Source organism: Salvia splendens, chromosome 22, assembly GCF_004379255.2.
Source record: "Salvia splendens isolate huo1 chromosome 22, SspV2, whole genome shotgun sequence".
NCBI classification, from domain to species: Eukaryota; Viridiplantae; Streptophyta; class Magnoliopsida; order Lamiales; family Lamiaceae; genus Salvia; species Salvia splendens.
Window position 1 is genome coordinate 3084971 of NC_056053.1, and position 27073 is coordinate 3112043.

The 27073-nt window shown below is 38.2% G+C and overlaps 2 protein-coding genes and 1 long non-coding RNA gene across 3 annotated transcripts; 1 reads left to right on the forward strand and 2 right to left on the reverse strand.

Annotated features, from left to right (window-relative positions):
* Positions 1-4308: 4308 nt before the first annotated feature.
* Positions 4309-10284, reverse strand: LOC121787684 (casein kinase II subunit alpha-2-like). Its single transcript, XM_042186496.1, has 10 exons — positions 9863-10284; positions 8792-8921; positions 8065-8259; positions 7083-7240; positions 5881-5971; positions 5728-5793; positions 5471-5553; positions 5278-5341; positions 5082-5150; positions 4309-4705 (listed from the first exon to the last, which is right to left on the reverse strand). The coding sequence occupies exons 1-10, from the start codon at positions 9946-9948 to the stop codon at positions 4646-4648; spliced, it is 1002 nt and encodes a 333-aa protein (XP_042042430.1). The 5' UTR covers positions 9949-10284; the 3' UTR covers positions 4309-4645.
* Positions 10285-14590: 4306 nt separating this feature from the next.
* Positions 14591-15435, forward strand: LOC121787105. The gene is made up of 2 exons (XR_006047269.1): positions 14591-15123; positions 15198-15435. It is a non-coding gene; the product is annotated as an uncharacterized LOC121787105 (long non-coding RNA).
* Positions 15436-20101: 4666 nt separating this feature from the next.
* Positions 20102-21638, reverse strand: LOC121786035 (probable esterase D14L). Its single transcript, XM_042184546.1, has 2 exons — positions 21138-21638; positions 20102-20692 (listed from the first exon to the last, which is right to left on the reverse strand). Exons 1-2 carry the CDS (start codon positions 21590-21592, stop codon positions 20239-20241), a joined length of 909 nt encoding a protein of 302 aa, XP_042040480.1. The 5' UTR covers positions 21593-21638; the 3' UTR covers positions 20102-20238.
* Between the last annotated feature and the right edge of the window lie 5435 nt (positions 21639-27073).

The following is a 27073-nucleotide window of genomic DNA, read 5'->3' on the forward strand; positions in this document are numbered from 1 at the left end:
CGGCCGAGGTGCCGAGCAGGCGGCCGAGATGGTCGGCCGAGGTGCCGAGACACAGGCGGCCGAGACAGCCGGCCGAGGTACCGAGCCAGGCCGAGACGCCGAGCCTTTTTCCCGAACCTGTTCCGAGCCACGTGGGCCGTTTGTGCAGTGTGGGTGTGCCAGGAGTTTGAGTGCTTGTGTGCGTGACGTGTGCGCGTTTTGGGTACGTCGTTTGCGTATCGGGTGCGTGCGGGGTGTGTTTCGAACGTGTGACTTTGTGTGTTTGACTTATAAGATGTTGTTAAGTGTGTGTACGTGTAACGTGCTAGATGTTGAAGTCGTCCACGTAGGAATCATGCATTGTCGTTAAACATCGTCTACCCTGACTCTAATCATGATTTATTTATCTTTCAAAAGGGTGATCTTTTACGAGGAAAGTGTGGTTGAAGGGAACTATTTTAAAAGCTAAGCAATCGAGGTGGGCTTTTCTACCCTACTTTTATGTGGGTTATCTTTAAATACGGACTTTGTTCCGGAAATGTTTATGGAGGTGAACTGTTTGTCTTGCCAATTGTTTTGATTTGAAACCTATCTGAAGTGGTTTACCACATATGTTTAATCGAATTCGGGTCTGTTGGGCTGCGAACCCTCAGGCTAGTGTACACGAGACTGGGAGCCATCTGAGAGCAAGTTGGCCGGTCTAGTTGACCTGGGGTGTGGCCACGCCCCTTGTCACCGTTGGAACAGATAGTGTATGATTGTGGGAATAAGGGTGGCAATATCTGAAAATGACTGCGCAGTCGAATTTATGAAATATATTTTGTGTACTTGGGTTATTTTCTTACACTTAAAACCCCAAGGTTACACTGATGTGGCATGACAAACTATGATTTTGGCGTGTGTCCACTGAGTGCAATAAGTACTCAGCCCTGCATGTTGTTTTCTTAATGTGCAGGTTGAGCGGCGATGGGGATGACGGATGTTGAGCAGTGAAAGCCAAATGAGTGTTTTACTTGGTCTTTTGGATGGTGTCGTGTCGTCATACCCGGCATCATCTGTCTTTTGGTCTTTTCCGCTGCTTTGTAATCCGATACATTGTTTTTATTTAACTCTGTTTACATTAACTTTAGTAATGTCTTCTTAGTACAATGTTTGAAGTGAACTTCTTTTTAATAAATGTTTTTGGGTCAAATATTCCTGTTCTCCCCTTTCTTCCCCGCTTCTTTATTCCTCCCCTAGTCGCGGTCCACCGTACTTCCTATCCTTAGGAAATGCGGGCGTGACACCCATAGTGGGAACCGATCAGACCGAGGGGAGCTTTTGGAAGCGCGTCCTCTTGGCATACAACGAGTTCAAACCTCAAGGCGCCAAACCGCGTGACGGAAACAACCCGCAAAAAGTGGTCTAGGATTTTGACGGCCACCAAGCGGTTTGCGGGCATATACGAGAACAACCTGCTCAATGCTGAGAGTGGCCGAAGCGAAGCCGACGTAAAGGCACTGTCTATGAGCCAATTCAACACGGAAAACTGGCCAAAGTTCACAATGTGGGAGGAGTATCTTGTTCTCGAGCACTGTCCGAAATTCAAGGTCATCTGTGCCCAAGAGCGGGCAGGAGCTCCTGGGGCGAAGCGTACTAGACACAACATAGCCGGGGACTACAGCAGCGGCAGCGGCTCGCAATCAATCGACCTCAACGACGAGCAAACCGAAGAGCCCTCTGCTACACACTCTAGGCGCCTACGCCCTCCGGGACAACAGGCCTCTATCCGAAGCGCTAGAGTGGCTGGAAGTTCCTCCAGGCTATCGTCGGCCGCGTCTGGATCGCGCATCCCGCAGCCCGCCCCTATACCACAGCCCATGGCCCCTAGTCCCCACGAGGTCTTGAGGGAGAACCTAGATGTGCAGTTGATGCAACACTGCATGATAACTGCCTCCACTACGAGACCGCAACCGACCCGGTCATCAAGGGTATATACTGGAAACTCATAGGTTGGATCTAGAACCGTCTAGGCTTGTTTGATGAGGATTTGGCAGGGGCTGCCGACGGAATCGAGGGAGAAGACGGAGAAGAAGAGGAGGAATCCGACTCCGCCACCGAGTAGACAGTGGCGGCATTTTTATTTGTATTATTTTTAAATGTTCGTTGTAAAACTTTCCCGGTTCCATAATACAACGAATATTCGGTCTCAATTACCTCATTTTCTAATTATTTACATTCTGATAATTTTTTATTATAATTGATTTAAATTAAACAAAAATAAAATTAAATGAAAAGTGGATACAAAATTTTGGGGCTATTGGAAGTGTCCACCTTATAGCTGCGGACAACTTTTTTTGTGAGCGCGGACAAATAAAATGGGGCTGTGGACAAAAAAAGGGGGCGGGGCTATTGGGGCTGTCCGCCTATAGTGGATACTCTTAGGGCATCCACAATGGGGCGCCCTATAGTCCGCCCTATAGGGCGCCCTATGCTCCGCCACATCAGCATTTCATCCTCCTACCCTTCCACCTGCAGTGGGATGCCCTATAGTCTGCCCTAGGCATTTTATTTATTTGAATATTTAAAACATTACAAAAATTGGAAAAAAACTTCATTTCATTAAAATCCAAACATTACACTACGAAATAAAAAAAAACTACAAATTCTTAACGGTCTCAAACTTCTTCAATCATGTCGTTCATGAGCTGAGCATGGTCTTGTTGGTTGCGCATTGAGGTCTGTCTAGATAGAACCTCATTGAAGCCCATCGGTAATCCTCGAATGTGGGGCATGGCCGCCGTGCTGAAGCTAGATTCACCTTCATTATCGCCCCAATCGGTGACTCTTCCACCTTCGTGTTCGACTATCATGTTATGCAAGATGATGCACGCATACATGACATCGGCGATGACGTTCTTGTACCAGAACCGCACCGGACCCTTCACTATTGCCCACCGCACTCGGAGCACACCAAATGCCCGTTCCACATCCTTCCGCGCAGCCTCCTACCTTTGCGCGAATAAAACTCTCTTCTCACCCATTGGGCAGCTGATCGTCTTCAAAAAAACAGGCCATCTCGGGTATATGTCATCGACCAAGTAGTACCCATATGATATTGGCGTCCGTTGGCAGTGAAGTCGATGGCCGGGCCGTTGCCATTGCATTGCTCGGTGAAGAGGTTGGATGAGTTGAGGACGTTGATGTCGTTGTTTGACCCCGCTACACCGAAGTAAGCATGCCAGATCCAGAGCCGATGGTCAGCGACGGCTTCGAGGATCATTGTAGGTTGGCAGCCCTTGTATCAACTGGCAAATTGGCCTCTCCACGCCGTCGGGCAATTCTTCCACTCCCAGTGCATACAATCGATGCTCTCTAGCATTCCAGGAAAGTCGTGCGCCGTCTCGTGTATCTTCATCAGGGTCTGGCAATCCTCAGCAGTCGACTTTCGCAAATAGGTGTTGCTATAAGCCTCCATAACTCCCCTACAAAAATTCATCAGGCACTCGCGGCCAGTTGTCTCCCCGACGTGAAGGTACTCGTCGCACATGTCCGCCGTGGTGCCGTAGGCCAGCTGCCGGAGCGCAACCGTGCACTTTTGCAACGGCGTAAGTCCGGGTCTGCCGATGCCATCTTCCCGATACTGGAAGTATTCATCACGTGCCTCCAACGTTTGGACAATGTTGAGAAAAAAATCTCGCCGCATTCTAAAACGGCGGTGAAAAACCGTCGGGCCCCACCATGGTTGCTCGTCAAAATAGTTTGTGAACAGACGTTGGTGGTGAGCTACGTCGTGCTCGCAGCGGACAAACGTCTGATGTCGAATCGGACGTGGGATCCGCACCGCCTTGGCCTGCTCCGCCGCTTCGCGCTCCATTTCGGCCAAGCATTCCGCCGCAGCCTCATGAACGCAATCGAATAAGGCCCGAGTCAAGGCTCGAGTAATACCCTCCGAGGTACTCCAGTCGTCGTCGGGTCTAATTTTTTTCAGTGAGAAAGATTGGGAGTGAAATATTGGTGTGGGGAAAGTGAGAGATGAGAGAGAATTATTGGTGTGGGAAATAGAAGAGAAATGAGGGTTTAAATAGATAAAAATTTTGAAAAAAAAGGAAAACGCGTTGCATCGTCCGCGTGACCCGCAGTGGGGCGGACGATACCTCAGACGATGCGTGTTCCGACGCCATCGTCCGCGGCCGATGTATAGGGCGCGGACGATGCAATGCATCGGGCATGCATCGTCCGCATGACTACAGTGGTGGATGCTCTTACGGTGTCAATTGGCCAAAGACTCTGCACTAGAAAATTTCAGGAAATAAATTTTTCACAGTTGAGATACTGGAACCATAGAAATAAATGAAAAATCATTATTAATGCGACTTGAAAAAAAGTTAATCCATGCCACAGGCTACATGGGTAGGGGAGAGGTTTCACTCAAAAGTAAAGGGAATCAAGTCATCAATCACTCTCAATTTATGGATACATAAACTAATATTGCAAAAATATACTCACAATACACAGAAACTGGAAAACTCCGACAAATAAGAGGGGGTTATGTTATGATGGCTAGTTATAAAACAATTCTTGTTTACTGACAAATGATCAAAATATAAGATCACAAGGGTATCAACGGCTGCATTTGTGACATTACCACAAAGATATGCTGTGTTTTGCGGGCAACGAGGTTGAGCTATTGAGTTCGGCTCCTGCTATTCTCTGCAGCCCTTACTTGCGAGAAATACGGATGAGCCTAGAATAAGATTAGTCGAGCACAAGATAAGAATTTGGAAAAGAACATTCCAATGAAAAGACATAAGATAGGTTAACAAGCACTGTGACGGAGACGGACATTTCACGATGGGGCCAAAAAGACATTTCATAGCTTCACCAACAAAGTTTATCTTGAAATCAAAACATAAGTTAAAACTCACACTTTCAGTTTTTTTAACAAATGTCAAAAGGTCGGATTTTTTTAAAAATTAATTGCATGTACATATACAAAGTATGCCCAAAAAATTTCGTTTTCTGCAACTAGAATGCAATAGTAATATTCAAAATGCAGGGGGCAGTGTAGCTCAGTCGATGATAACAAGTACTATAAGTTAGCAAGACAGTGAAGAACATACCATAGCTTCCCTTGCTGTGAGCCTATCTTGATGATCATATCGCAGGAGTTTGTCGAGGAAATCGATGGCCTGTCAGAGTAAGACAAAATTTCTAAATTTGGAAAAAGAGGAAATTGATTTATGAATTTCACTCGTATAAATAATTTTGCTTATAATTTTAAAGGGTTGAAGAAGGGATGAAAGAACAAAGTATGACCTCTGGTGACACAAGATGCTGATTATCTGAATTAACAAACTTCGACCATGGTTTCCTGCTATGCCTGAGAAATGGAAAGCATCTAGTTAAGTCACAGCCAAAGACCAGCTTTCATCTAAAATATTTTACTATAGATAGGTTGAGTTAAAGGTTAAATTTGGATTCATTTTGTAACTCTTAGCAAATAGCATACCTTCCAACAAGAGCTTCTAATTGAGGATCAAGCTCCAATTGGTACTTGTGTAGATACGCATTTAACTCATCAGTCCCAAGGACCTGGAGGAGAAAATCTCAAATCAGATGAGTTGCATAGGAGATCCACAAACTTTAAGAGATTATCAGCTGTGCCACTATATTACTTTGTGTCTCTATTAGTACAACCCATGAGTATTTAAATATATGGGGGTTGAATTACATACAATTACTCAATGGGCAAGCCTACGTATTTACCTTAGAGATTTTCACAAGTTGATCCTGGTTATCATGTCCATAGAAAAAAGGTTCTTTCCGAAAAATCTGCATTACCAACATGAAAAAAAGATAAGGACAATGAAGGAACAAACATCGATGGGACTGATAAAGTGACCCATTCAATTATCTAACCATCCCGGCAAACATGCAACCCAGGCTCCACATATCCAAGGAATAGTCATAGTCTTGCAAGTCAACGAGTAGTTCCGGACCCTTGAAGTATCTGAATCAATAGAAAAGATTTCACATAATCATATCAACCAGCTAACAGTTTCTGAGTTTCATTCCAGAAACATATACAACCTCAGAAATCTACTATTAACAAGCAAAATTGAAATGAAGAACGTAATCCTTCCGATAATCCATAGTCTGATATTACAAACTCTGAAATCTACTATTCTCAAGCAAATTGAAATCAAGAACGTAATCCTTCCCATAATCCATACACTGATATACTAACTAAATAGCAGGCAGCAATACCTAATTGGAGATTGGATCCACCAAAATCGAATAAAAATAAATGGGAAATGCTTAGACCAAAACTGAACACATGCCCGCATGGCTCTATGCTAACAACATACAAAAATCAATTTAGGCCAATAGAATATACAGAGATTAAGTCATTTATATTGGTTTCCATAGAAAGTTTTAAAATAAAAGATAGGGCCAGCTAGGCAGGTAGGGTATCTGATCGAAATAAGTATTCATGACTCCAAAATTATTATAGATTAGATACGACTGAAAGTGAATAAAAATGAAAATAAGCATGTGATGGCATCCAACATATACAAATACATATAAGTTTGTATATGCACTAAATATATAAAGTAACTGTACTTAACATATAAAGTATATGCACTTTCGTGATCCTGGGTTCGAAATTCGAATCATACGGGACACAATTACAAGACCATGAAAGTGCAGTTACCTTATATGTTAAATGTTGCTATTACTCTATACTCTATAGGTTAGCTGCAAGATTCATAATTTTACGAAAAAAACAAGTTTTTAATATAACCCTAACTATAAATGAGCTAAATAGGTCTACTTATATTCTCCCATTCCTATGTTTTTTCTCACCAACACAACTCCAACAGGAAGAAAATTCAGGAAGGATATTGTATCCATATGTATCCTAATGGCATGAGTATGTCTCTGGAAATGAAATGTCAGAGCATCAGAGGCAAAAATATCATACTACTAAAGATAATCAAAAGGAATGATGAAAATAGTAACTCAACAAATCTAGTTAAGAAACATGAAGAAGGAGAAGAAAATACATAAAGGAAAAAAATTCACCAGCAATTGCCCTAAAGCAAATAGCCACAATGTACCTTGAAGCAACACGAACATTATACTCTTTGCCAGGGTGGTAAAATTCTGCAAGACCCCAGTCAATCAAGCGAAGCTTTCGCAATTCATGGTCTATCATCACATTATGAGGCTTAACATCTCTGTGCATTATTCCCTGGGAGTGACAGTAATCCAGTGCCTACACAGTAATCAATGGCAATAGTTTTGAAATACTATCAAACAATACAAGTGATAGAGATCATTATTCAGTTATAGTTATCTTTTATTTGGGTAATTTATTATTTAGGGCTAAGTTATTGGGGGCTGTAATAAAATAATGGATTGGGCTTTTGAGTGGGATCCAAGATATTTAGATTGGCCTCAAGTTTCTTTAGGTCTTTAAATACTCCCTTCATCCTCAAAAATAGGCCAAATGGGTCGCAACACAAGTTTAAATTAAATGATTGGTGTATTGTGATTTGTGAGTGAAGAAAAAATCTCACATCAAGGACAGTGTTAGGACTAAGTAATGATTAATACTATATCATATTCCTTTTTGGTTCCTCCCCCCACTCACATATAATGGTCCCTTTCTCCACTAAACACACTTCTACCATACATTTATTAAAACCCATGCCGAACCCAAAGTGACAACTTATAGTGAACGGATGGAGTAAATGCATTGCAGTTGGAGAAAGTGACGGTCATGTGGTGGAAATGGTAAATAAACTGATATACTACAAGATAAATCCCTCGTATAAAAATAATGATAAATTTGAAAAAAAATCAGTCAACCAAAAGCCACCGTGCGCATCTACAAGCACCCTCCGTATATGATAAATAAAGCCAACCTATGATAAGGTACATCCAAAATAATAGTATAGTCTTTCTTAGCATCAGAAGTTTATGATCAGCATATTTTCATGAAAATATGTACCCACTAACTGAAAGGACAAAAGTATGAAATATAAGATTTCGGAGGAAATTGAATTTGCATGAATATGACACTGAAGCATATCTCACCTTGAGAAGCTCATATATGTAGTAGCGTATGTCATAATCGGTTAATGTAGGGTACAGTACTTTGAAATCTGTACTATTAACGAATTCGAATATCAAGCTAGGAGTTTTAGAGTGCTGATCTCTAACAATGTCAAGGAGTTTGACAACATTGGGTCCCCCACATAGGTTCCGCAGAATTTTGATCTCTCTTTTTATCTGCACACATGTTTACAATAAAATATTAGAGACACAGCACTGAATCACGAGACATAAGTATGTAATTGGTCCAATTACATTAATATTTTTTTATGTTTCTCATCCAAGAAGAACACTTTGATAGATAACCAAGAACATCCGAAATGACAATGAAGAACAAAAAAATGAAATGAGATTGTAGAAGAAAAAAGTTATAAATGGATACTTTATTACTTTCAGCAATGTAGAAAAGCAAAAATTTTCCTTTCAGTTTCCGTTCACAGTTTAAACAAATACTTAACGAGTATGTAAGACAAAGACTTGAAACTGTGCACAAAGTACTATCCAAGATTCCAAGTACTGCAAACTTTTTTTACATGAGGAAGATTCCAGTTCATTCATATAAAGTTAATTTCGATCAAACAATTGGAGACGGATCTAAAATCCACCTAAAAAGTCCCATGTCAGGATTGGTCAAATCTCCAAAGTGGTTCAGCTCATTGAGAATATGTGAAAAATTCACCTAGCCCCTATTAAGAGGATAAATACAAACCTTTTTCTTCTTAACAGGCTTAAGAATCTTGATTATGCACCTTTCATTGCTATTTACATTTATGCCTTCAAAAACTTCACTGTATTTTCCCCTACCGACTCTACGAACAACCTCGTAATCATCCTGGTCTCTGGAAGCATATAGGAAACAAGTTTAAACATTATTAACAAGTGCTCAAGGTCCCAGTGTTTGATAAGATATGTCTTTCAAAAGTAAAAATATGAAACTTCTATAGAGCCACATTGGCCCTTAATTCTTCAGGTGTAGATAAGTACAGGTTGTAGATTGTTTTCACCCCCAAATGGATTAAACATTCGTTCTTCCTTTGCCATGTCATACACAAATAATCTATGTTGAATTATAACACCTTATCAGGATAAGAAATGGGAAATTACAACAAGATGAAGAGTAAGAGATGCATTCCTACACAATCTCGATATTGCGGTTAACCATTTTATTTTTCAAGAATGATCTCATAACTAAGAAACAAGTGCAACTCAATTGATAAGATGGCTTTGAGTCATTTGGGTGAGTGCGTGTAAATCTAAAAAAAAGAATGCTCTCGAAAACTGACGACGAAGCCGAAATCAATTAATAAGCCAGCTTTCGAGTCATTTGGGTGAGTGTGTAAATCTAGAAAAAGATGATCTTCAAATTCTTTCCAAGGTCTCATATATTGATTAAATTACCTTCACAGCTGAGTTATATTATACTCCAGTTACTTGGTTATCCAATACTCCGGAGATTTTAAGCACACGAGCACTTACTCAATAAGTGCCCGGATGACACAGTCTTCTTTCGTGTTCAACTTAGAATATAGATTGGCAAAGAAATTCTCCACGGAGCAAACACAAATACATTTAAATTGAATGAAATAAAAGAAACTGAAGAAAAACATGATTTAAAATGCATTTACCACACATATTAATTTGCTCAAAATCTTCCCATTAACAACTCTAGCTCAAAATCCTTACTACAGTTGAACATTTATCACAAATCATCCCCATTGACACAAAATTACGGTGGTATAACTAATAAATTAGGCGCAAATTGATGTAATTAACTACTTACCCCCACTGCACAGTGAGATTCTCGTAATCCCAGTATTCTCTGGGACGCAGCACGTTAACGTCCGCGTATACCCGCGCTTTCGACATCACAGTAGCGCAGATCTCCGACGAAACGGCGTCGTAGGGCTTACTTATAGCAGCAAAGAAAGAGGCCGAAGCGGACGGTTGATTATGGAGCTGCGCGATTTGGAGCAATAGTGCGGAGAGGTGCGCCAGCGGCGTCGATCAATTGCGATTGCTCCTTTTTATTCTGAGTAACGATCGGGAACGGTGATTAGCAACTGATAATTCAGTGTCGATTAGAGCAGATAAATTGCATGAAATCACAGAAATTCGATTCGATCTGAGGGGAATAAAGGAATTGCAGTATGGTTTTTGTTTGGAGGTGTGGATGAATGTAACACACCAGGAAATTATCGTTTGATTTCTACTGGTACAATTTATCCCAATTTACACACTATTAAATGAGCTTTACTATTTGTCAATTAGTTGACTTTTTTCAACTCTGGACAATTATTTTTTTAGTCTAATAAGCAAAAATCATAATGGCGATTTTTTATTTTCTAAACTTTAAAATATTTAAATATATCACAAACTTTAAGCTGTTGTTTATTACGATGAGTTGTTTCGGCAAATAGTTATTTTTACGTGTCAATTTCGTTTACGTGAATCCTATGTTACCCATTATGTGTGGAAGTTGGACCAATAAAATATGAAATTAATAGGTAAGGACTTAATGCAGAGATATGGTATGCTATAAAATGGAAGTTGTATAATGCACAACATAACGCAATTGAGTTGTTGAGGAGCTCTGCGGTAGATGTTAAGCTAAGATTAGGAAATGCAAGCTAAGATATTAGGAAATGCCTTCTTAGACAATCTCCAACCATTTATACCAAACTCAAACCCATTTTTTCAGTTCTGTCATATCAAATAGTAATTCTACTCCAACCATTTACACCAAACTCAAAACTCAAAAGAATATTTCATATTCACCTACTTTTTTTACCTTTTCAATTTTAACTACATATTTATTTAAATTACACATTCACCCCACAATATTGTTTCAATAATTTTTCAAATATAATTAAATAATTTGATATAATTATTTATAATATATATATATATATATATATATATTAAATATATTATGCATTCAATAAAATATACACTAACTTCAAATTATAATACATCAAACGTACTATAATAACATTCAAGCATAAACTAAAATACATTCAAAGACATCATGATTATACATAACTTAAAATACATTCAAAGACATCATGATTATATAAAACATAAGGACAACACATAAAAAGTAGCTAAAATTCAAGATTGCGTATTTGAGAAATTTTCCCACAAATGATCAACTAATGCATTTCGAAGTTCTAGATGTGCATTTTTATTTCTTATTGCGGCATACCGAGTCAAGTACTCTTGAAATCGAACATCTTCATTTGTCGTCATCTCAACTTCTGGTTGTGGAGCGTGTCTAGCAACTTCGATTGGAGAACTCAGGTCACGCTCATCTTCAACTATCATGTTATGCAAAATTATACATGTAATCATTATGCCACGCAACACTTCTTTATCCCAATACCGCACTGGTCCTACTACAATTGAGAAACGTGATTGGAGAACACAAAATGCGCGTTCTACATCTTTTCTACATGCCTCTTGCCTCATAGCAAAATATTTTGTCTTTGGGGTACGAGGTTCATGAATTGTTTGCACAATAGTAGACCATTTTGGGTATATTCCATCAGCTAGGTAATAACCCATATTGTATTCTTTGCCTTGAATAACATAATAAACAGGAGGAGCAATACCTTGAGTGAGATTATAGAAAAGATGAAAGGAATCTACCACATTGATGTCGTTGTTGCTGCCGGGCAATCCAAAATAAGCATGCCATATCCAAAGATCATAATCTGCCACAACTTCAAGGATAATTGTAGGACTTCCACTACGACCTGAATATGAACCGCTCCACCTTGTAGGACAATTTTTCCATTTCTAATGCATACAATCTAAACTACCTAGCATCCCTGGAAATCCAGGTTGCTCACCAATATATAAAAGTCTAGCAATATCATTAGTTGTCGGGCTTCTCAAATATTGCGTTGAAAAAACTTCTATTATTGCACGACGAAAACGTTTTACACTTTTGATCGCACTGCTCTCACTTATTTTCACATACTCATCACAAGCATCAGCTGGTACACCGTATGCCAATATACGAATAGTAGCTGTTACCTTTTGAAGAGATGATAGTCCAAGCCTTCCGGTTCCATCTGGTCGTTGCACGAAGTAGTCATCGCGTTCCTTAACTGCATCCACAATACGAAGAAACAATGGACGAGACATCCGGAATCTCCTACGAAACATGGTTTCATTATACAATGGATTATCAGCAAAATAATCATTGTACAATCTAGCGTAGCACCCTCTCGGTCACGGTTGATGACAATATGCCCTGGAACTGATCCACGATATATTTGTGGACTTTGATGGTCACGAAGGTATTGGATCAACATGTTGTTGTTGTCGATTCTACGTTGCATATCCCGCATAAATTGGTTGTAAGTGTATATCGTAAGAGAATTTTCACCATCTTCATCAGAAGATGAAGAGCTAGAAATAAAATTGGGATTCATGGTGAAGGATAGATGAATTTGAGTGATTGATTGATATGATAAATGATCAAAACATGTCTTCAATTTATAATGATTTTACAAAAGCGCAATCCGTGTGCTTTCAATCGTAACCACACATCGAAAATAAGGTTTAAATCCTAGCCATCCATTCAAATTCTAGAAACAAAAAAGCACAATCCGCTTGCTTTCAATTGTAGCCACTCATCGCAAAAGTAGATTTAAATCCTAGCCATCCACTCAAAATCCGGAAATAAAAAAATCACAATCCGTGTGCTTTCAATCGTAGCCACCCATCGAAAAAGTAGATTTAAATCCTAGCCATCCATTCAAAATCCGGAAACAAAAAAAGCACAATCCGTGTGCTTTCAATCGTAGCCACTCATCCCAAAAGTAGATCTAAATCCTAGCCATCCATTCAAAATCCGGAAACAAAAAAAAGCCCAATCCGCGTGCTTTCAATCATAGCCATTCATCGCAAAAGTAGATTTAAATCCAAGCCACCCATTCAAAAAGTAGAAAAAAATTTCATATCTATAAATATAAGAAACCACAACATCACAATTATCTCATCCCAGTTTTTATCTTTATCTTTTCCTCACAAAATGTCAGTTCGTCAAGAAAGTTATACAGAGAATGAAGACATACTTTTGTGTAAAGTTTATATGGAAATTTCACAAGATCCTAGCATAGGCACATCACAATCAGCACAACGATTCTGGCAGCGCGTGGAAGATGGATTCAATCAAGATGAAGAAAGAGACCCCACTTGGCCAGAGCGTACGCAAAGATCTATGCAGGCTCGTATTCAAGCCATTGAGAAAGCAACAAAAAAATTCCATGGATGTATCCGAGCTGCTGAAGCAAGAAATCGAAGCGGTGCTTCAAATGCAGATTTATTGATTATAATTATTTGTAGATGAATGAAGCCATGCAAATGCTCAAGACAGATTCAAAATACTAATCGGGTTGGAAATTTTCTCATGTTTGGGAGATGATTAAAAATTTTGAAAAATTTAAAGATTGTGCAGGGAGGAGCTCTAGACAACAAGCATCACGTGGGATGCAAAGTTCTGATTTAGAAAGTCAGGCTCATACTATGCATGGCTCACAAACTTTGTCTTCATTTCCTAAGAGCTGTGATGATGGCGAGGAACAAATCCTTGGCGGTTCTTCTTCATCAAGGCCTATCGGAGTGAAGAGGGCTAAACTGAAGAAAAAACAGTCTGATAACTCGGAATCAATTATTGCTACTCTAGAAAAACAAAATGAGCTATATACCGCAGGCATGAAACAAGTAAACGATAATATGTCTATGTTTTTGAAACAACAAAAGAATAGCCATGATCTCAAAACTGTGAATGAAGAAAATAAAATCATGGCTATGGACTTGAGCTCCATAGTCGATCCTGATAGTCGTGCTTATTTTCAAGCCGAGAGAAGACGCATTTTACAAAAAAGAGCTTAGCAACAAGAACAACCAAATGACTATGCAACTGGAACATATCCTTCGTACTTCGATAATATAGGAGGTTCTGGTTCTGGTTTACCGGATTATTAGATTATGTTTTTCATTTTGTTATTGTAATATGTTGTTTGTCTTTATTTTAGTTTTATGTCGTTGTAACATAATTTCCATTTGTAGGACGTGTTATGTAATAGGAGTACTTTTATTACTAAATATTGTACTATTATTTAATTTGTTATATTATAATATTAAATACTAATATTACAATTCATACTCAATAAAATAACTACTACTCAATAAATTATTTAATAAATTATATTAAACATAATTTCACAAATCACACAAAATAAATAATTAATGCTAATAATTTGTATAAAATAAACTAAATATCAATTAACCTTTTGAACTAAATATTGATAAAACCGTATAAAACAAATAAATACTATGCACCATTAAATTTATACATATAATAGTAATTAATTAGCCTAATTCTCAAATAAATACTCCACATATGTTTAATTGGAGGTGGTTTAATTAGCCCATGCCATTAAATATAATCTAAACCTAATTTTCTCTCTCTCTCCGTCTCTCTCTCCCAGCGCCTATAGTCTTCTCCCCTTCTCTGATTTTTCATTTCTCTTCTCTGCATCTCTGCTTTTCCTTCACATCTTCTTCAACCATCTACAACTCTCCACAATTGTTGCTTCCATTCGAAAATACAAAGGATGAAGGAGCTAATTGCAAATTCCAGGAACTTCAAAAAGTGAGATGCAGTAGCTACAGTGCTACTGCATCTTTGGAGTGATACTGTTAAAAAACGCAAAAAAGGGACGATTTGAGATGCGTTTTGGAGTATGATTGGAGGTGTTTTTCACTGGAAATTTGCGTTTTGCCGCATGGTTGAAGATGACCTTATATAAGTTGATAAGGATTTATGTAAGTATATGTATATGATTTAGTGATGAAAAGAGTTCCAAATTTTTTTAAACAACTGGGAACAACCAGATATTCCCTATAGCTTGGGCAATGATTGAAGTTAAAAATACGAGATGTTGGAATTGGTTCATCAACATTTTGGTAGAAGAGCTCGATTTTAGAGAAGAAGTTGGGACAATTTTTATTAGTGATCAACAGAAGAAGGTATAGTTTTCCATTTTAACACTAATATAGAAGTTGTAAATATTTTTCTTGTTTTTGACACTTGATTTTTGTAGGGTCTTGATAAAATTGTGAAGAAATTTGCCCCACTTAGCATAGAAATTGTGCAATGGGCAAAACTTGAAGAAGAGAGCCACAAAGGATGTCTTGAATAGTCTATTCTGTAGGGACGTAGCCACAAAGAGTTGGCCCCACTTAGCACAGAAATTTGTTGACATAGTGGATTAAGAATCGAACTAGATTTTGTAAGACCTTTATAATAGTACTTGTGCAATGCTTTATTTCTATTTTAAATAATGTTTGTTAGAGCTTCAATGATATCTATCATCGTTATATAAAGTGAGAGTTTGTCTTAAAAATAAAAAGATTGTCATTAAAGACCGTTTTAGCGGGAACTGTTATAAAATACATGAAAATTTTGATTTGTACTTTTATGAGCATGCACTATAATTATTTCCTTTGACTGCAAGCATATACCAAAAAAACTTTTATGCCAACATAGAAAACAAAACATATGTATTGTGAATAGCAAGTATAAAAAGCCTTATTTTAATTGATTTACAAAAACGAAATCTTCCTTATATCCAAAAAAAGCGGACAGTAATTATTCCGGTTAGTATCAAAGTCCCGAATAATTCTGGTTAGTATCAAGGTCTCGGTTCTGTTGAATTGTAAAGCTGCTAGAGCATTGATTAAATTAGAAGGAAAATTTTATTTGACAAAAATATGGTCCAATACAATGTAAAGAAATTGGCTTCTCACTTAAGTTTGGTTATTTTCAAGATTCAGATTCCAATTTCAACCATCACTACCCAAATTACCAAGAACACTATCGTCGGGGAGGAGCGGCGTTACAGATGTAGAGGATGGTGGGATTCCAGGAGGGGCCGCATCCGGATTCCTTGAGGGAGGAAGACTATTATTTTAAAAATTTTAAGGTTTATGGATGCAAGAAAGTTGTACTGTAACATTTTACAGAGAGAGAAAAATGAGAGGCGTGCTTGCATCTGTTTCTCCATTGGGGGTTTGATATTTTGGAATGTTTTATACTTCTATGAATTTCATATTCATCAAGTATGTCATTTTATTTTTTCTTGCATATTAATGGGTTGATTCAATTTTTTAGGGGTATGAATTTATGATTGGTCCAATATTAATATTGTTTGTATTATAGTTTTATTGAATAATACTTTTATTGATTTTTTTATATTTTATTAGAATGAGAATAGGAAATTATCCAAATTAACTGTATTGTTTTATGGAATATAACTATTAATAAAATACTTATCGTTATTAATCATGGAAAATGAAATTATTTATTAATCTTTGATTGTTGCTACTTCAATTTATTTATGAAAATTCTAAGGCCGACCAAAAAGATAATATGGTCGAAATTGGTGGGCTTTCCAACAAATTTATATAAATAAATTCATTTTTATACATGTTTGAAGAAATTAAAGCAATAAATTATTTTGAAGTAAAACATATGTGCATGCACGTGGGTTACCATAAAGAATGAAAGATTGTTGTTTCTCTTGAATGTATCTCATTTTTACGTAGATAATATAGTTCGATCTGTTTATAGTCCAATAATTATGAGTGTTGTTTATAGATGAAAAGAATTTATCTAATGTGAATCAGACTAATTATTAGTGACACTACTATTTATTAGCATTTTTTTAATAATATTGACATTATGAATGGGTTATATCATATTTTTTTTTGTAACTGATGTAATTCGATCTATTTAGAGTTCGATAATTAGATGTGATATTGTTATGTAAAAAGAATTCATCTAATGTGAATCAGACTAATTAATTGATATAACTATTTATTAACAATTTTTTGTTGTGAATAATAATAAAATTATTAATAGGTTAAATTTTGTTCAATCCAACTTAATAATTTCTTTTCATCAATTTTCTTTGTAATTTTTTTCTGGTAAATCTTTTATTGTACCAATCTTTTGTAGTTGATGTAGCTGGATCCGTTCAGAGTCATATAACTATAAGTGATATTGTTATAGAAGAAAAGAATTCATCTAAAGTGAACTAATTTGGATTTACCAACTTTAATTCAAGACGAAGGCACTATTTATTATCGCTTTTTTGTTGTAAATGAATATTAACATTATGAATCATGTTAATATTGTTCAATCAAGCCCAAATTTTTTGTCCATTAATTCTTTAATGAAATGATTTTACTTTTTTCACATTTATCTATTTTTGACATATTAATTTAGTATACATATTTTCAATTAATTAATTTTTTGGTTAATGTAATGAAAAATATTTTTTGTGTAGGTAATTATTACTATATGTTTATTGTATTAGCCTATTAGGTATAAAGTCTCGAATAGCAGAGCAAAAGATTGACCAAGAAAGAAGACAAGATGTAAATCTAAGGTTGTTTATAAGAGAGGTAGAGACGAAAGAACGTATACCTACCGACTGTGTTTGAGGTTGCGGTATTGGTGGTGAAAGAGTTTAACGAAGCGTTTGGTGATACAAGTATTATTATACTTCCTTCGTCCGCGAATAGAAGTCTCGTTTTTCCATTTTAGTCCGTCCGTGGATAGGAGTCCCGGTTTACTTTTACCATAAATGGTAATAGAGTCTCATCTTCCACTAACTCATTCCACTCACATTTCGTTTAAAACTAATATATACAAGTAGGACCTCTATTTCACCAACTTTTTTCCACCCACCTTTCTTAACATTTCTTAAAACCCGTGCCGCCATGAAGTAGAATTTTGTTTCGGGCAACTGAAGCGCATTAACTACTGCTTCATTGTTATTATTCTAAGTTAAGTTTGTATTTAAGTATACATGTTGTGCATTAGCATACACGTGGATAAAGTATGATTGTAATGTTTTTATTTGAAATTTGAAAATTAGTCTACATCTCAAGGAAGATGATCGCTTTCTTAGATGGCACGAGATTTTATGAGACTTTATTTTGTGTGTTAAGTGGAGAGAGCAAAATAAGAGAGATAATAAAGTAGAGATAAAAGATGTTTCCAATTTTAGTAATAGGTCATCTTAGTTGGGACAAACCAAAAAGAAAAATGAGTCATCTTCAATGGGACTGACGGAGTACTATAATTAGCATTTGTTTTTTTATTTTTGTTGTTTTGAAACATTTTTATGGAGTACTATATATCTACTAAAGTGTTATTCAAAATAACACATTTTCTTAATTGGAAACACAATTATCTCCAATTATTCTTTATCTTATTATTCATTCTCCACTCAACTCACAAAATAAGAATATACTACAATATCTGTAACGAATAAGAATTAGAGTGGGACAAGAGAAATACATTTCCTTTTTTAAAAATGTACTTAATTATATTAATCTTATTTTTGTTGAATTATTTAGAATTTGTATTCATTAAGTGAAAATCACATGACCCGTGCATAGCACTGGTGTTAATACTAGTATTGTTAATTCTGGAGTTAAGCATTTGATGATATACTTAAGGACATGGGAAATCTCTTTGATAGAAAGACATTAGAGTAAGTTAGATGAAATTAGTTCTTGTACACACAAGTTGTGTCCGAAGATTAGGAAAAAGCTCGAGGCCTTAAATTATGAGGGTGGAGATTGTGTGACTAGGGGTGGGTAGAAATACTGAAACACTATTATTACGCACTTATCACACCGAAAAATATCCAATTTTCAGTATACCGTAACTTTCGGTATGATATCATATCGTAAAGTTTCGGTATGAATATTCTTAAAACTCGGTATACCAACCATCTCTAGTAAAGAAAATGTATGGTAGACCAAAGAAGATTAGGAAAACATGCCCTTGTGAAAATGATTCATCTAGACCAAACAAGTTGAGGAATTAGTGTATTGTGACACTGCTTCCTCAACTAAGATTATGGGACGATGAAAACATTCCCACATTATATACATATGTTATGTAGAAGTCGACATATATGGTGGGAAATCAAATACACGTCGGTTAAAAATCAAATAAAGTACAAACTTGAATAAAAACAATTTATACAAGTTTCAAGGTCAATGCATGGAGAAAATCCAACCTCGAAGGTCTATATATGGAAAAGAATCCTTCAATAATAATCGACGAACCCTAGATAAATGAGGAAGAAAATCTTATAAATATTCAATTCTTGATTTAAACATTTTCAAGTACAAAATGATGTCGTTTTCAGATACAAAAATAGCACCATTTGCTTTAGTTCTAGGAAAGTCCATGTAAGTTTTTAGATCGAGCACGTAAAATCAATTTCATAAAAAAACACAGGTTCGAATCAGATTGAAAAAATTACACATATCCTCAAACATTGTCAAATAATTGACTTTTGTTGACATTTACAAGAAAAAGCGAAAAGTCTCCAAAGTTAGTGATTTTAACGGCTATTACCCTTTTTCTTTAAATTGACATTCTTGATGGTAAAAAAACACAATCATATTTTTGCATTGATGGTTGTGGTTTCTCTCACCCTATCTGATCTTTTCCAACGAAAATATGAGATTTACCGACAAAGATGTATCCGTCGCTGGTTACCGACGAGCTTCCAACAACAAAAAAACCCGACATCATTTTTTATGAAAGTTCGATCAATCGTTGTCGTGTAAAATTTGAACCCAGTGAAATATTCATTTGGATGAGAATGTAAAGAATGAACTCAATGAATTCATCCTAGACAATGAAACTCTACAATCCAAGGAACCTGCAGTGGAATATAATTATGTCTTGTTGGACGATTTCTCACGGACCAACGGTTCAATTTTAATCTTACAAGGTTGACGTTCACAACTAAGAACACACAATATATACGCAACCTGTGAAAATGATATACTATGAAATTTACGTTTAAGAATATTTTTTTTCCCATCCCTCAATTGAGTTAAATACTTCCTAAATAAAACAGTGTTGAATTTAAGAAATGTTCCCTTGATATTCCTCATACCCAAGTTGCCACAATTATCCAAGATCCAACCACTAGGCAAACATGGAAACAAGAAACCAAACAAAGCATGAAATGTCACAAACATTTATTTTTCTTATCATCAACAATTTCATAGAGAAACAAAAACATAAATAATCTCTCGATCGCCGGCTCAGCAATCACCATCTACAATATCATGTTGTATATGGCGCAGCAGCACCGGGATGGTGAGCTCCGGTGAGCTGAGCTGCGGCAGATGGCCCTCCGTGGGGACCACCTCGACGATGGACTTCCCGCCGAGGTTCTGGTGGAGATACTCTGCCACCGCGACCGGCACGGCCAAGTCCTTGGAGCTCTGGATGATGTGGCACGGCACAGTCACGCACCCGAGGAAGTGCCTCAGGTCGAACGTAAATATCATCCTGAACATGCTCAGCGCTATATCCGGCCGCATGTTGAACAGCGTCCGGCTGAACTCCTGCACCGCCACCGAATCCATGTCGCCCCCCACCACCAGGGGCGCGAACCCCGACACCCACGACTTGTAGTTTGACTCCATCGCGCCGCACAGCTCGTCGATGTCCTCCTGCTCGAACCCCCCGAAGTAGTCCCCCGTGTTCAAGAACCTATCAAAATTAAAGCTTGAGCTAAACTGTATCTAGTTTATTTTAGAAATAAGTATAAATACCACATGAGATTTTCTATTTATTGAGAGACCAAACAGGAAATAAAGGATCTAATATTTCCTATAAATATAAGCTAGGGTTATAGAACGATTCCATATTTCCATATTCTTATGTTAGAAGATCATAGCATGTGTAAAGCAATCATAGAAATCTTACATTCTCATTAATCATCATAGAAATGTTTATGTAATTTTCCATTCCATTATTTCAATAGTAGCCTCTCATCAATTTCTAATTAAATTTAATCAATTTTCAAATAAAAGCTATCAATTACTTCATAATTCATCAGATCAAATTCTAATATCCTAACCATTAAAATTGAAAGAATTATAACATTTAATATTGTCTACTATAATTAAAAATTTAAAATGAAATGAGAAGAGACCTTGGGGAGGCGGAGAGCATGATGAGCTTGTGGAAGAGATCGGGGCGGAAAATGGAAGCGAGCGCGCCGGCCATGGAGGAGAGGGAGTGGCCGACGTAGATGCATTTGTGGACGCGGAACTCCTCCAAGATAGCGAGGAGGTCGTACGCGAAGCCCTCGAGGGTGGAGTAGCGGTCGAAGTCGAAGTAATCGGGGTTGGTGGTGCCGGCGCCCATGTGGTCGTACACGATCACCTTGTAGCAGTCCACCAGGTGCGGGATCAGGTGCTTCCACACCGACTGGTCCGTGCCGAACCCGTGCCCTAAGACCACGACGGTGTCGCCGGCGCCCAGCACGCGGACGTTGTGCGCTTCTGCGATCGAGCTCCCCATGTACACTCTATTTGATTTTTTTAATTTTATTTTGTGAATCGGTGTGGGGAAATGGAGGAGTGTTGAGTTTGGGATTTGTGGCATAGGTTTTGGCTGTAGCGGGAAGGCGGTGGCTTTAGCTTTAATTAAAGTGATGATGCTCCGTCAGAATCTTTTCCTTTGATATTTTTAGAGCTTCCACAGCGGCGGCCGTCATTAGGCAGCAGGAAGGCAGATGCGGACACCGGAGTTCCGCGGCATTCCGGGGATGTTCGTCGGGACATCTGCCATTGCGGTAACATGACGGACGTTTCAGCGGACGTCCCGATTTTTTCATGTTTTTTAACTATCTATTTTTTTAATAATTATGTATGTTTTTTGTTTTAAATAAAGTGGTTGCATTTTTTCAGTATTTGTGTCGAAATTTTAATTCCGTAAATTATTTAATTTTGTGAATTTTTATTGTTGTGGGAAGTCCGTCAGGATGTCCGTCATTGTGCAGTGAGATGTCTTTATGACGTGATAGTACAGTGGGATGTCCTTATGACGTGGCAAGAGGTATTTTTGTGAAGTCCGTCGGGATGTCCGCCGGGACATCCGTCCCACTGTGGATGCTCTTAGCAATAGTGAATTATGATGATTCAAGATAGTTACGTATGAACCCAAGGAGTGTGGTCGAGTGGCATGGGACTCGTCCATCATTAACCAAATGGTCAGGGGATCGATCCTGCCTTTGGGTATGGAGCAGCTTTAAATCCTTGGGTCAGCTGTCCCACCCTTTGAGGTGCTTACAAATCAGTAGCTTTAAATCCTTGGGACAGCTGTCCCACCCTTTGAGGTGCTTACAAATCAGCACGGGGAATAGTTACTGGGCCCGCCGGTCAGTAGCTTTAAATCCTTGGGACAACTGTCCCACCCTTTGAGGTGCTTATAAATCAGTACGGGGAATAGTCACTGGGCCCGCCAGTGGATACTCTTGGTAATTAAAATATATATATATATATATATATATATATATATATAGTTACATATGATAATTAATTGTTTATGAATAATCGTAAGCAAAACAAACTGGAAATGACAAAAATCTAAAGTTATACCCAAAATGTTGCTTAGAGCCCAATTATTGTGCTTTGTAGTTTGTACCCATAAAAGCCCAGTTGTGATCATTCCCTTGTAGTGGATCTTTTTTTAAACAACTAATTTGAGATATGTCAATTTTTTCCACAAAACTAAGTACTCTATGTCCTTTATTTATTATGAATTTCACGTTTCTTATTAAATGATTTAGTTTTTTTTTGATAGATGGATTTCATATTTCATTAATAATATTTATAAAATTAATAGTATATACAATTAAGATTTATCATTAGTTAATTTTTTCCACTTTCCATTATATTGAACAAATAACAAGGAAATGAGGGATATCTGTACTGTAGAAATTAACAGACCATTCATTTTAATTCGGAGAATATCTAATAAATATATTAAATTCATGTGCTTAAAAACGCGGGGTTTCATATTTATCATTTAATTCCAACAAATCACAAGCTTTAGCATAATTAAATATCCTTTTTATTAGGTATATGTATTCTGTCATTTTTGTTCTATTTCATAATCTAGAAACCAAAAGGAAGAACTAATATCGATAAACGATACTGGTCACACCAAAGGGAAAAACTAATAATGAGATATACTCCTATTAGTTCTGAATTAATCTTGGAAAAAATTGTAACGGTTTGTAATCTCCGGTAGTTTAAACCGTTACAGTCATGATGACATACTTAATGTCTGTGTTGACTACGTCCACATACTTAATATGGTAGTCATCCATGCACTGATTGCATTCTAACACATTCTCTGTGCATAGAAAACTCTCCCCCGGATTTGTCTTTCTGTCAAAGTTATTTCCTTGCAATTATTCAGTTTGGTCGGAGCTCTGCTGCTAGCGGTGTTGCTAATTCAAAGACGACGTCGTTTTAGCTTTAGGGACAACACGCTAATCTGAGAGTACTATCGGAACGTATCTTTACGCCAGATTAGTGTTTTATATCTCTTCTACCCAATTTTTCCCTACACCTTCTTCGTATCCAAATATGGTGGTGAATCATACTTAAAGCTTTGATCAATAGATCAGTGGTATAATACATTGTCGATGTTAGTAACAAAAATAAATACTCCCCTGTTCGGCTGTTCCCATTTTCTGAGTTGTTCCATTAACAATGAATGATTTATTTCTCTTTTTGTATATCTTTAGTGTTCATACTGTTGGAAAGACAAAACATAAAGAGCCGTTCCTCATTTATGGGACTTGAGTTCCAATACAATGTTGGTTCCCAAGTGTGTATAGTTCCAATCTCATTTATTGGGGGTCTTGAAGGGTCACATTTATCCCTATAAATACTAGTAGAATGATCAAATGTAATAACAAAAGATAAGCAATAAGAATTACCTTCTTCTGATCCCTTTAAACGTTTCTTCATGGCATCAAGAGCAGGAAGATTCTTGGCTCAGAGAAATCTCATCATAGCCGTGTAATACCCTTCTCGGCCTTTACCTAAAACCAAAACCCAAATATCATCAAAATGTCAGACACAGATGAAGAAAAACCAACAATTGAATCCTCAAAATTGAGGACGAACAAGAATGTCACAGTGGCGTTCAAATTAAACGGAAAGAACTATCCGTTGTGGTCGCGATTGATGAAAGTCACGATAGGAAGCAGGAGGGGATATTCGCATATCCAAGACGAACCACCCGAACTGGGCAGTAAAGGATATCGGGAGTGGGAAGAGACCGATCTGGTTGTCTTTTCGTGGATCATCGATAATATCGAACATGATATTATCTCCGACTTCGCTCACCATCAAACGTCCAAGGCACTGTGGGATAACCTTGCGATTACGTTCGAAGGAAAGGCCGATCCATATCAGATTTATGACCTGGAAGACAAAATAATGTACATGAGACAGGGAAGTCTCGATCTTGAAACATATTACCGTCGTCTCCACGGATTGTGGGTGAAAATCGATCAAACTCAGAAGCAACCGGTCACGTGCTGTGACAAGGGGATCGGGCAATACCGACAACACGCAAGTGATAAGCGACTTATCAAGTTTCTCACGGGTCTGAACCAGGAGTATGACCACATCCGACGGGAAATCCTCAAAGAGCAGCCGTACCCCTCAGTCGAAGAAGCCTACGGATGGGTGAAGAAGGAGGCGGCTCGACAGAAGATCATGCCACCGGTATCCGCTCCACCCACCGGAGACTCCTCTGGCGTAGGAAGCACCGATGCATCATCGGGGGAAATAGGCTACGGATTTGGAGCACAGAGGTACCGACCGAATAATCGAGGAAGCCAACAACCTCCGCCACCAGCCAGAAACACGTACCAAACCGCCGGAGCCGGAGGGAAACCGGACAAAAACAAGCTGTGGTGTTCCCACTGCGGGAAGAACAAGCATACAAGGGAGACATGCTTCCTCCGGGTAGGATACCCGGAATGGTGGGACGAAAAACAGAAGGCACGAGCACAAGGAAAGCTCGCCGCAGTCGGAATCGCGGAGAACAACCCGCGACAGAATCCATCGAACCAGAACAGAGAAGGAGCAATTGGAGGAGGGAATCAGACCAGCAACCCTCCCCAACCGAAAATTAGCGGTGGTAGTGGTTGCGGCGGCGGAGGGGGCATCCGAATCGGGAATTTCGTGGAACGGACCGGAGCAATGACGGAAGATCAGCAATGGAAAAACGGCGCAGTTACAGGAGGTAAAGGGTTTGATCTTCGATCAAGCCCTAACAAACCCTTGACCTTGCAATTTAATCCCCCAAAGTTCCTAAAATATCCGAAAGTACCCCATGCTATTAAAAAGGAGACCCCAGATTCCTTTTATTTTATTAAGCCGTCCATACCTGTTAGAAATTGCAGTTTGACCCCAAAAGTTGACCCAATTGATACAAAAAACCGTTTTGCACCTCTGATAAATATTTCCGCTGCATTAAACGTGCAAAATAGTGATAGAATTGATAGAAGAGGGTGGATCTTTGATTGTGGAGCCACAGATACCATGACTCCCGAAAGGACAGACTTTAGTGATTTTAGTAAAGTCACGAAGTCCTATATTAGAACTGCAAATGGAGAATTAATTAGAGTAGCAGGGACGGGAACCATAGAAATCTCTCCAAGTCTTCGATTATCAAACTGTTTGTTTGTACCAAGTCTGTCTCAAAGATTGATGTCAGTTAGCCATGTTACACGAGAATTAAATTGTACTCTCCTGATGCACCCAAATTATTGTGTTTTACAGGATATTCGGACGAGGAAGATCGTTGGGCGTGGCACTGAGAACCAAGGACTCTACTACGTGGATGGGGTAGCTCAACATGGCAGTGCAATGCTAGCTCACGGATCTGCGAGAGAAGAGGCTTGGCTGTGGCACAGAAGACTAGGGCATCCTTCCTATGGTTATTTTCTGCTTTTGTTTCCAAACTTTAAAATTCCTAAAGATTTTTCTTGTGAGACATGCGTTTTGGCCAAGAGCCACAGACAATCTTTTAAACCTTCCAATACTCGTGTGAAATTTATGTTTGAACTTGTGCATGCTGATGTGTGGGGCCCTGCGCCAGTTATTGGGGGAAAGGGATTTAGATATTTTGTTACTTTCATTGATGACTGCACTAGGATGACTTGGGTTTACTTTTTGAAACACAAATCTGAAGTAGCCGATAAATTTGTCCTTTTCTTCCAAATGATTCAAACCCAGTTCCAAACCACCATAAAAGTCCTTCGGTCAGATAATGGGAGGGAATTTGTCAATAGTGATATGTCTGAATTTTTTAGAAAAAAAGGTCTGGTTCACCAAACCTCGTGTGCCTACACACCGGAACAAAATGGGGTTGCTGAGAGAAAGAATATGACAATTCTAGAAGTAACCCGGGCTATTATGCTTGACTCCAAGGTCCCAACCTTTCTTTGGTCAGAAGCCGTGGCAACCTCTATCTATCTCATAAACCGGCTGCCCACAAAAATCCTCAACAAAAGAACACCCCTTGATATCCTCTCCCAACAAGCCAAAATACCCGAATCCCTTAGCATGTTACCTAAAGTGTTCGGATGTACAGTCTATGTCCATATTCCCAAACATGAAAGAACAAAATTTTCTCCGTGTGCTACTAAATGTGTTTTTGTGGGGTATGGGATAAACCAGAAGGGTTATCGATGCTTTGACCCAAGCACTAAAAAGATTATCACCACTATAAACTGTACCTTCTTGGAAAACGAGTTCTTCTACCCTCACCACCTTGGCAGTCAGGGGGAGCAAAATCCTGAAACTAATCATGGGGACTGCCTAAGTTGGTTTGTGTCACCTCCAAGTCCTTCAATTGCGGAACCACCAGAGACTATAGCGGTCGCTGCCGCCGAGCACGCCTTCCCACCAGAGTCTCCTCAACCACCTCAAGATCAACCTCAACCGATATCCCAGGTATCTCCTATATCACTGTCTGAACAAAATACTATAGTTGATACTAACACCACAGAAGAAGAAGAAGATGAAGAAGAAGAAGAAGATAATACCATTGATA

What these genes read in the sequence shown, in the direction of transcription:
- LOC121786035 (XM_042184546.1), bottom strand. Translation starts at nt 21,592, where the DNA reads ATGCCACAAATCCCAAACTCAACACTCCTCCATTTCCCCACACCGATT. An exon ending in ATGCTCTCCGCCTCCCCAAG is followed by an intron (nt 20,693 to 21,137) that starts GTCTCTTCTCAT and finishes TAATTTTGATAG; the next exon opens with GTTCTTGAACACGGGGGACT.
- LOC121787684 (XM_042186496.1), bottom strand. Translation starts at nt 9,948, where the DNA reads ATGTCGAAAGCGCGGGTATACGCGGACGTTAACGTGCTGCGTCCCAGA. An exon ending in AATGTTCGTGTTGCTTCAAG is followed by an intron (nt 5,972 to 7,082) that starts GTACATTGTGGC and finishes CTATTGATTCAG; the next exon opens with ATACTTCAAGGGTCCGGAAC. An exon ending in TCACAGCAAGGGAAGCTATG is followed by an intron (nt 4,706 to 5,081) that starts GTATGTTCTTCA and finishes ATCTTATTCTAG; the next exon opens with GCTCATCCGTATTTCTCGCA.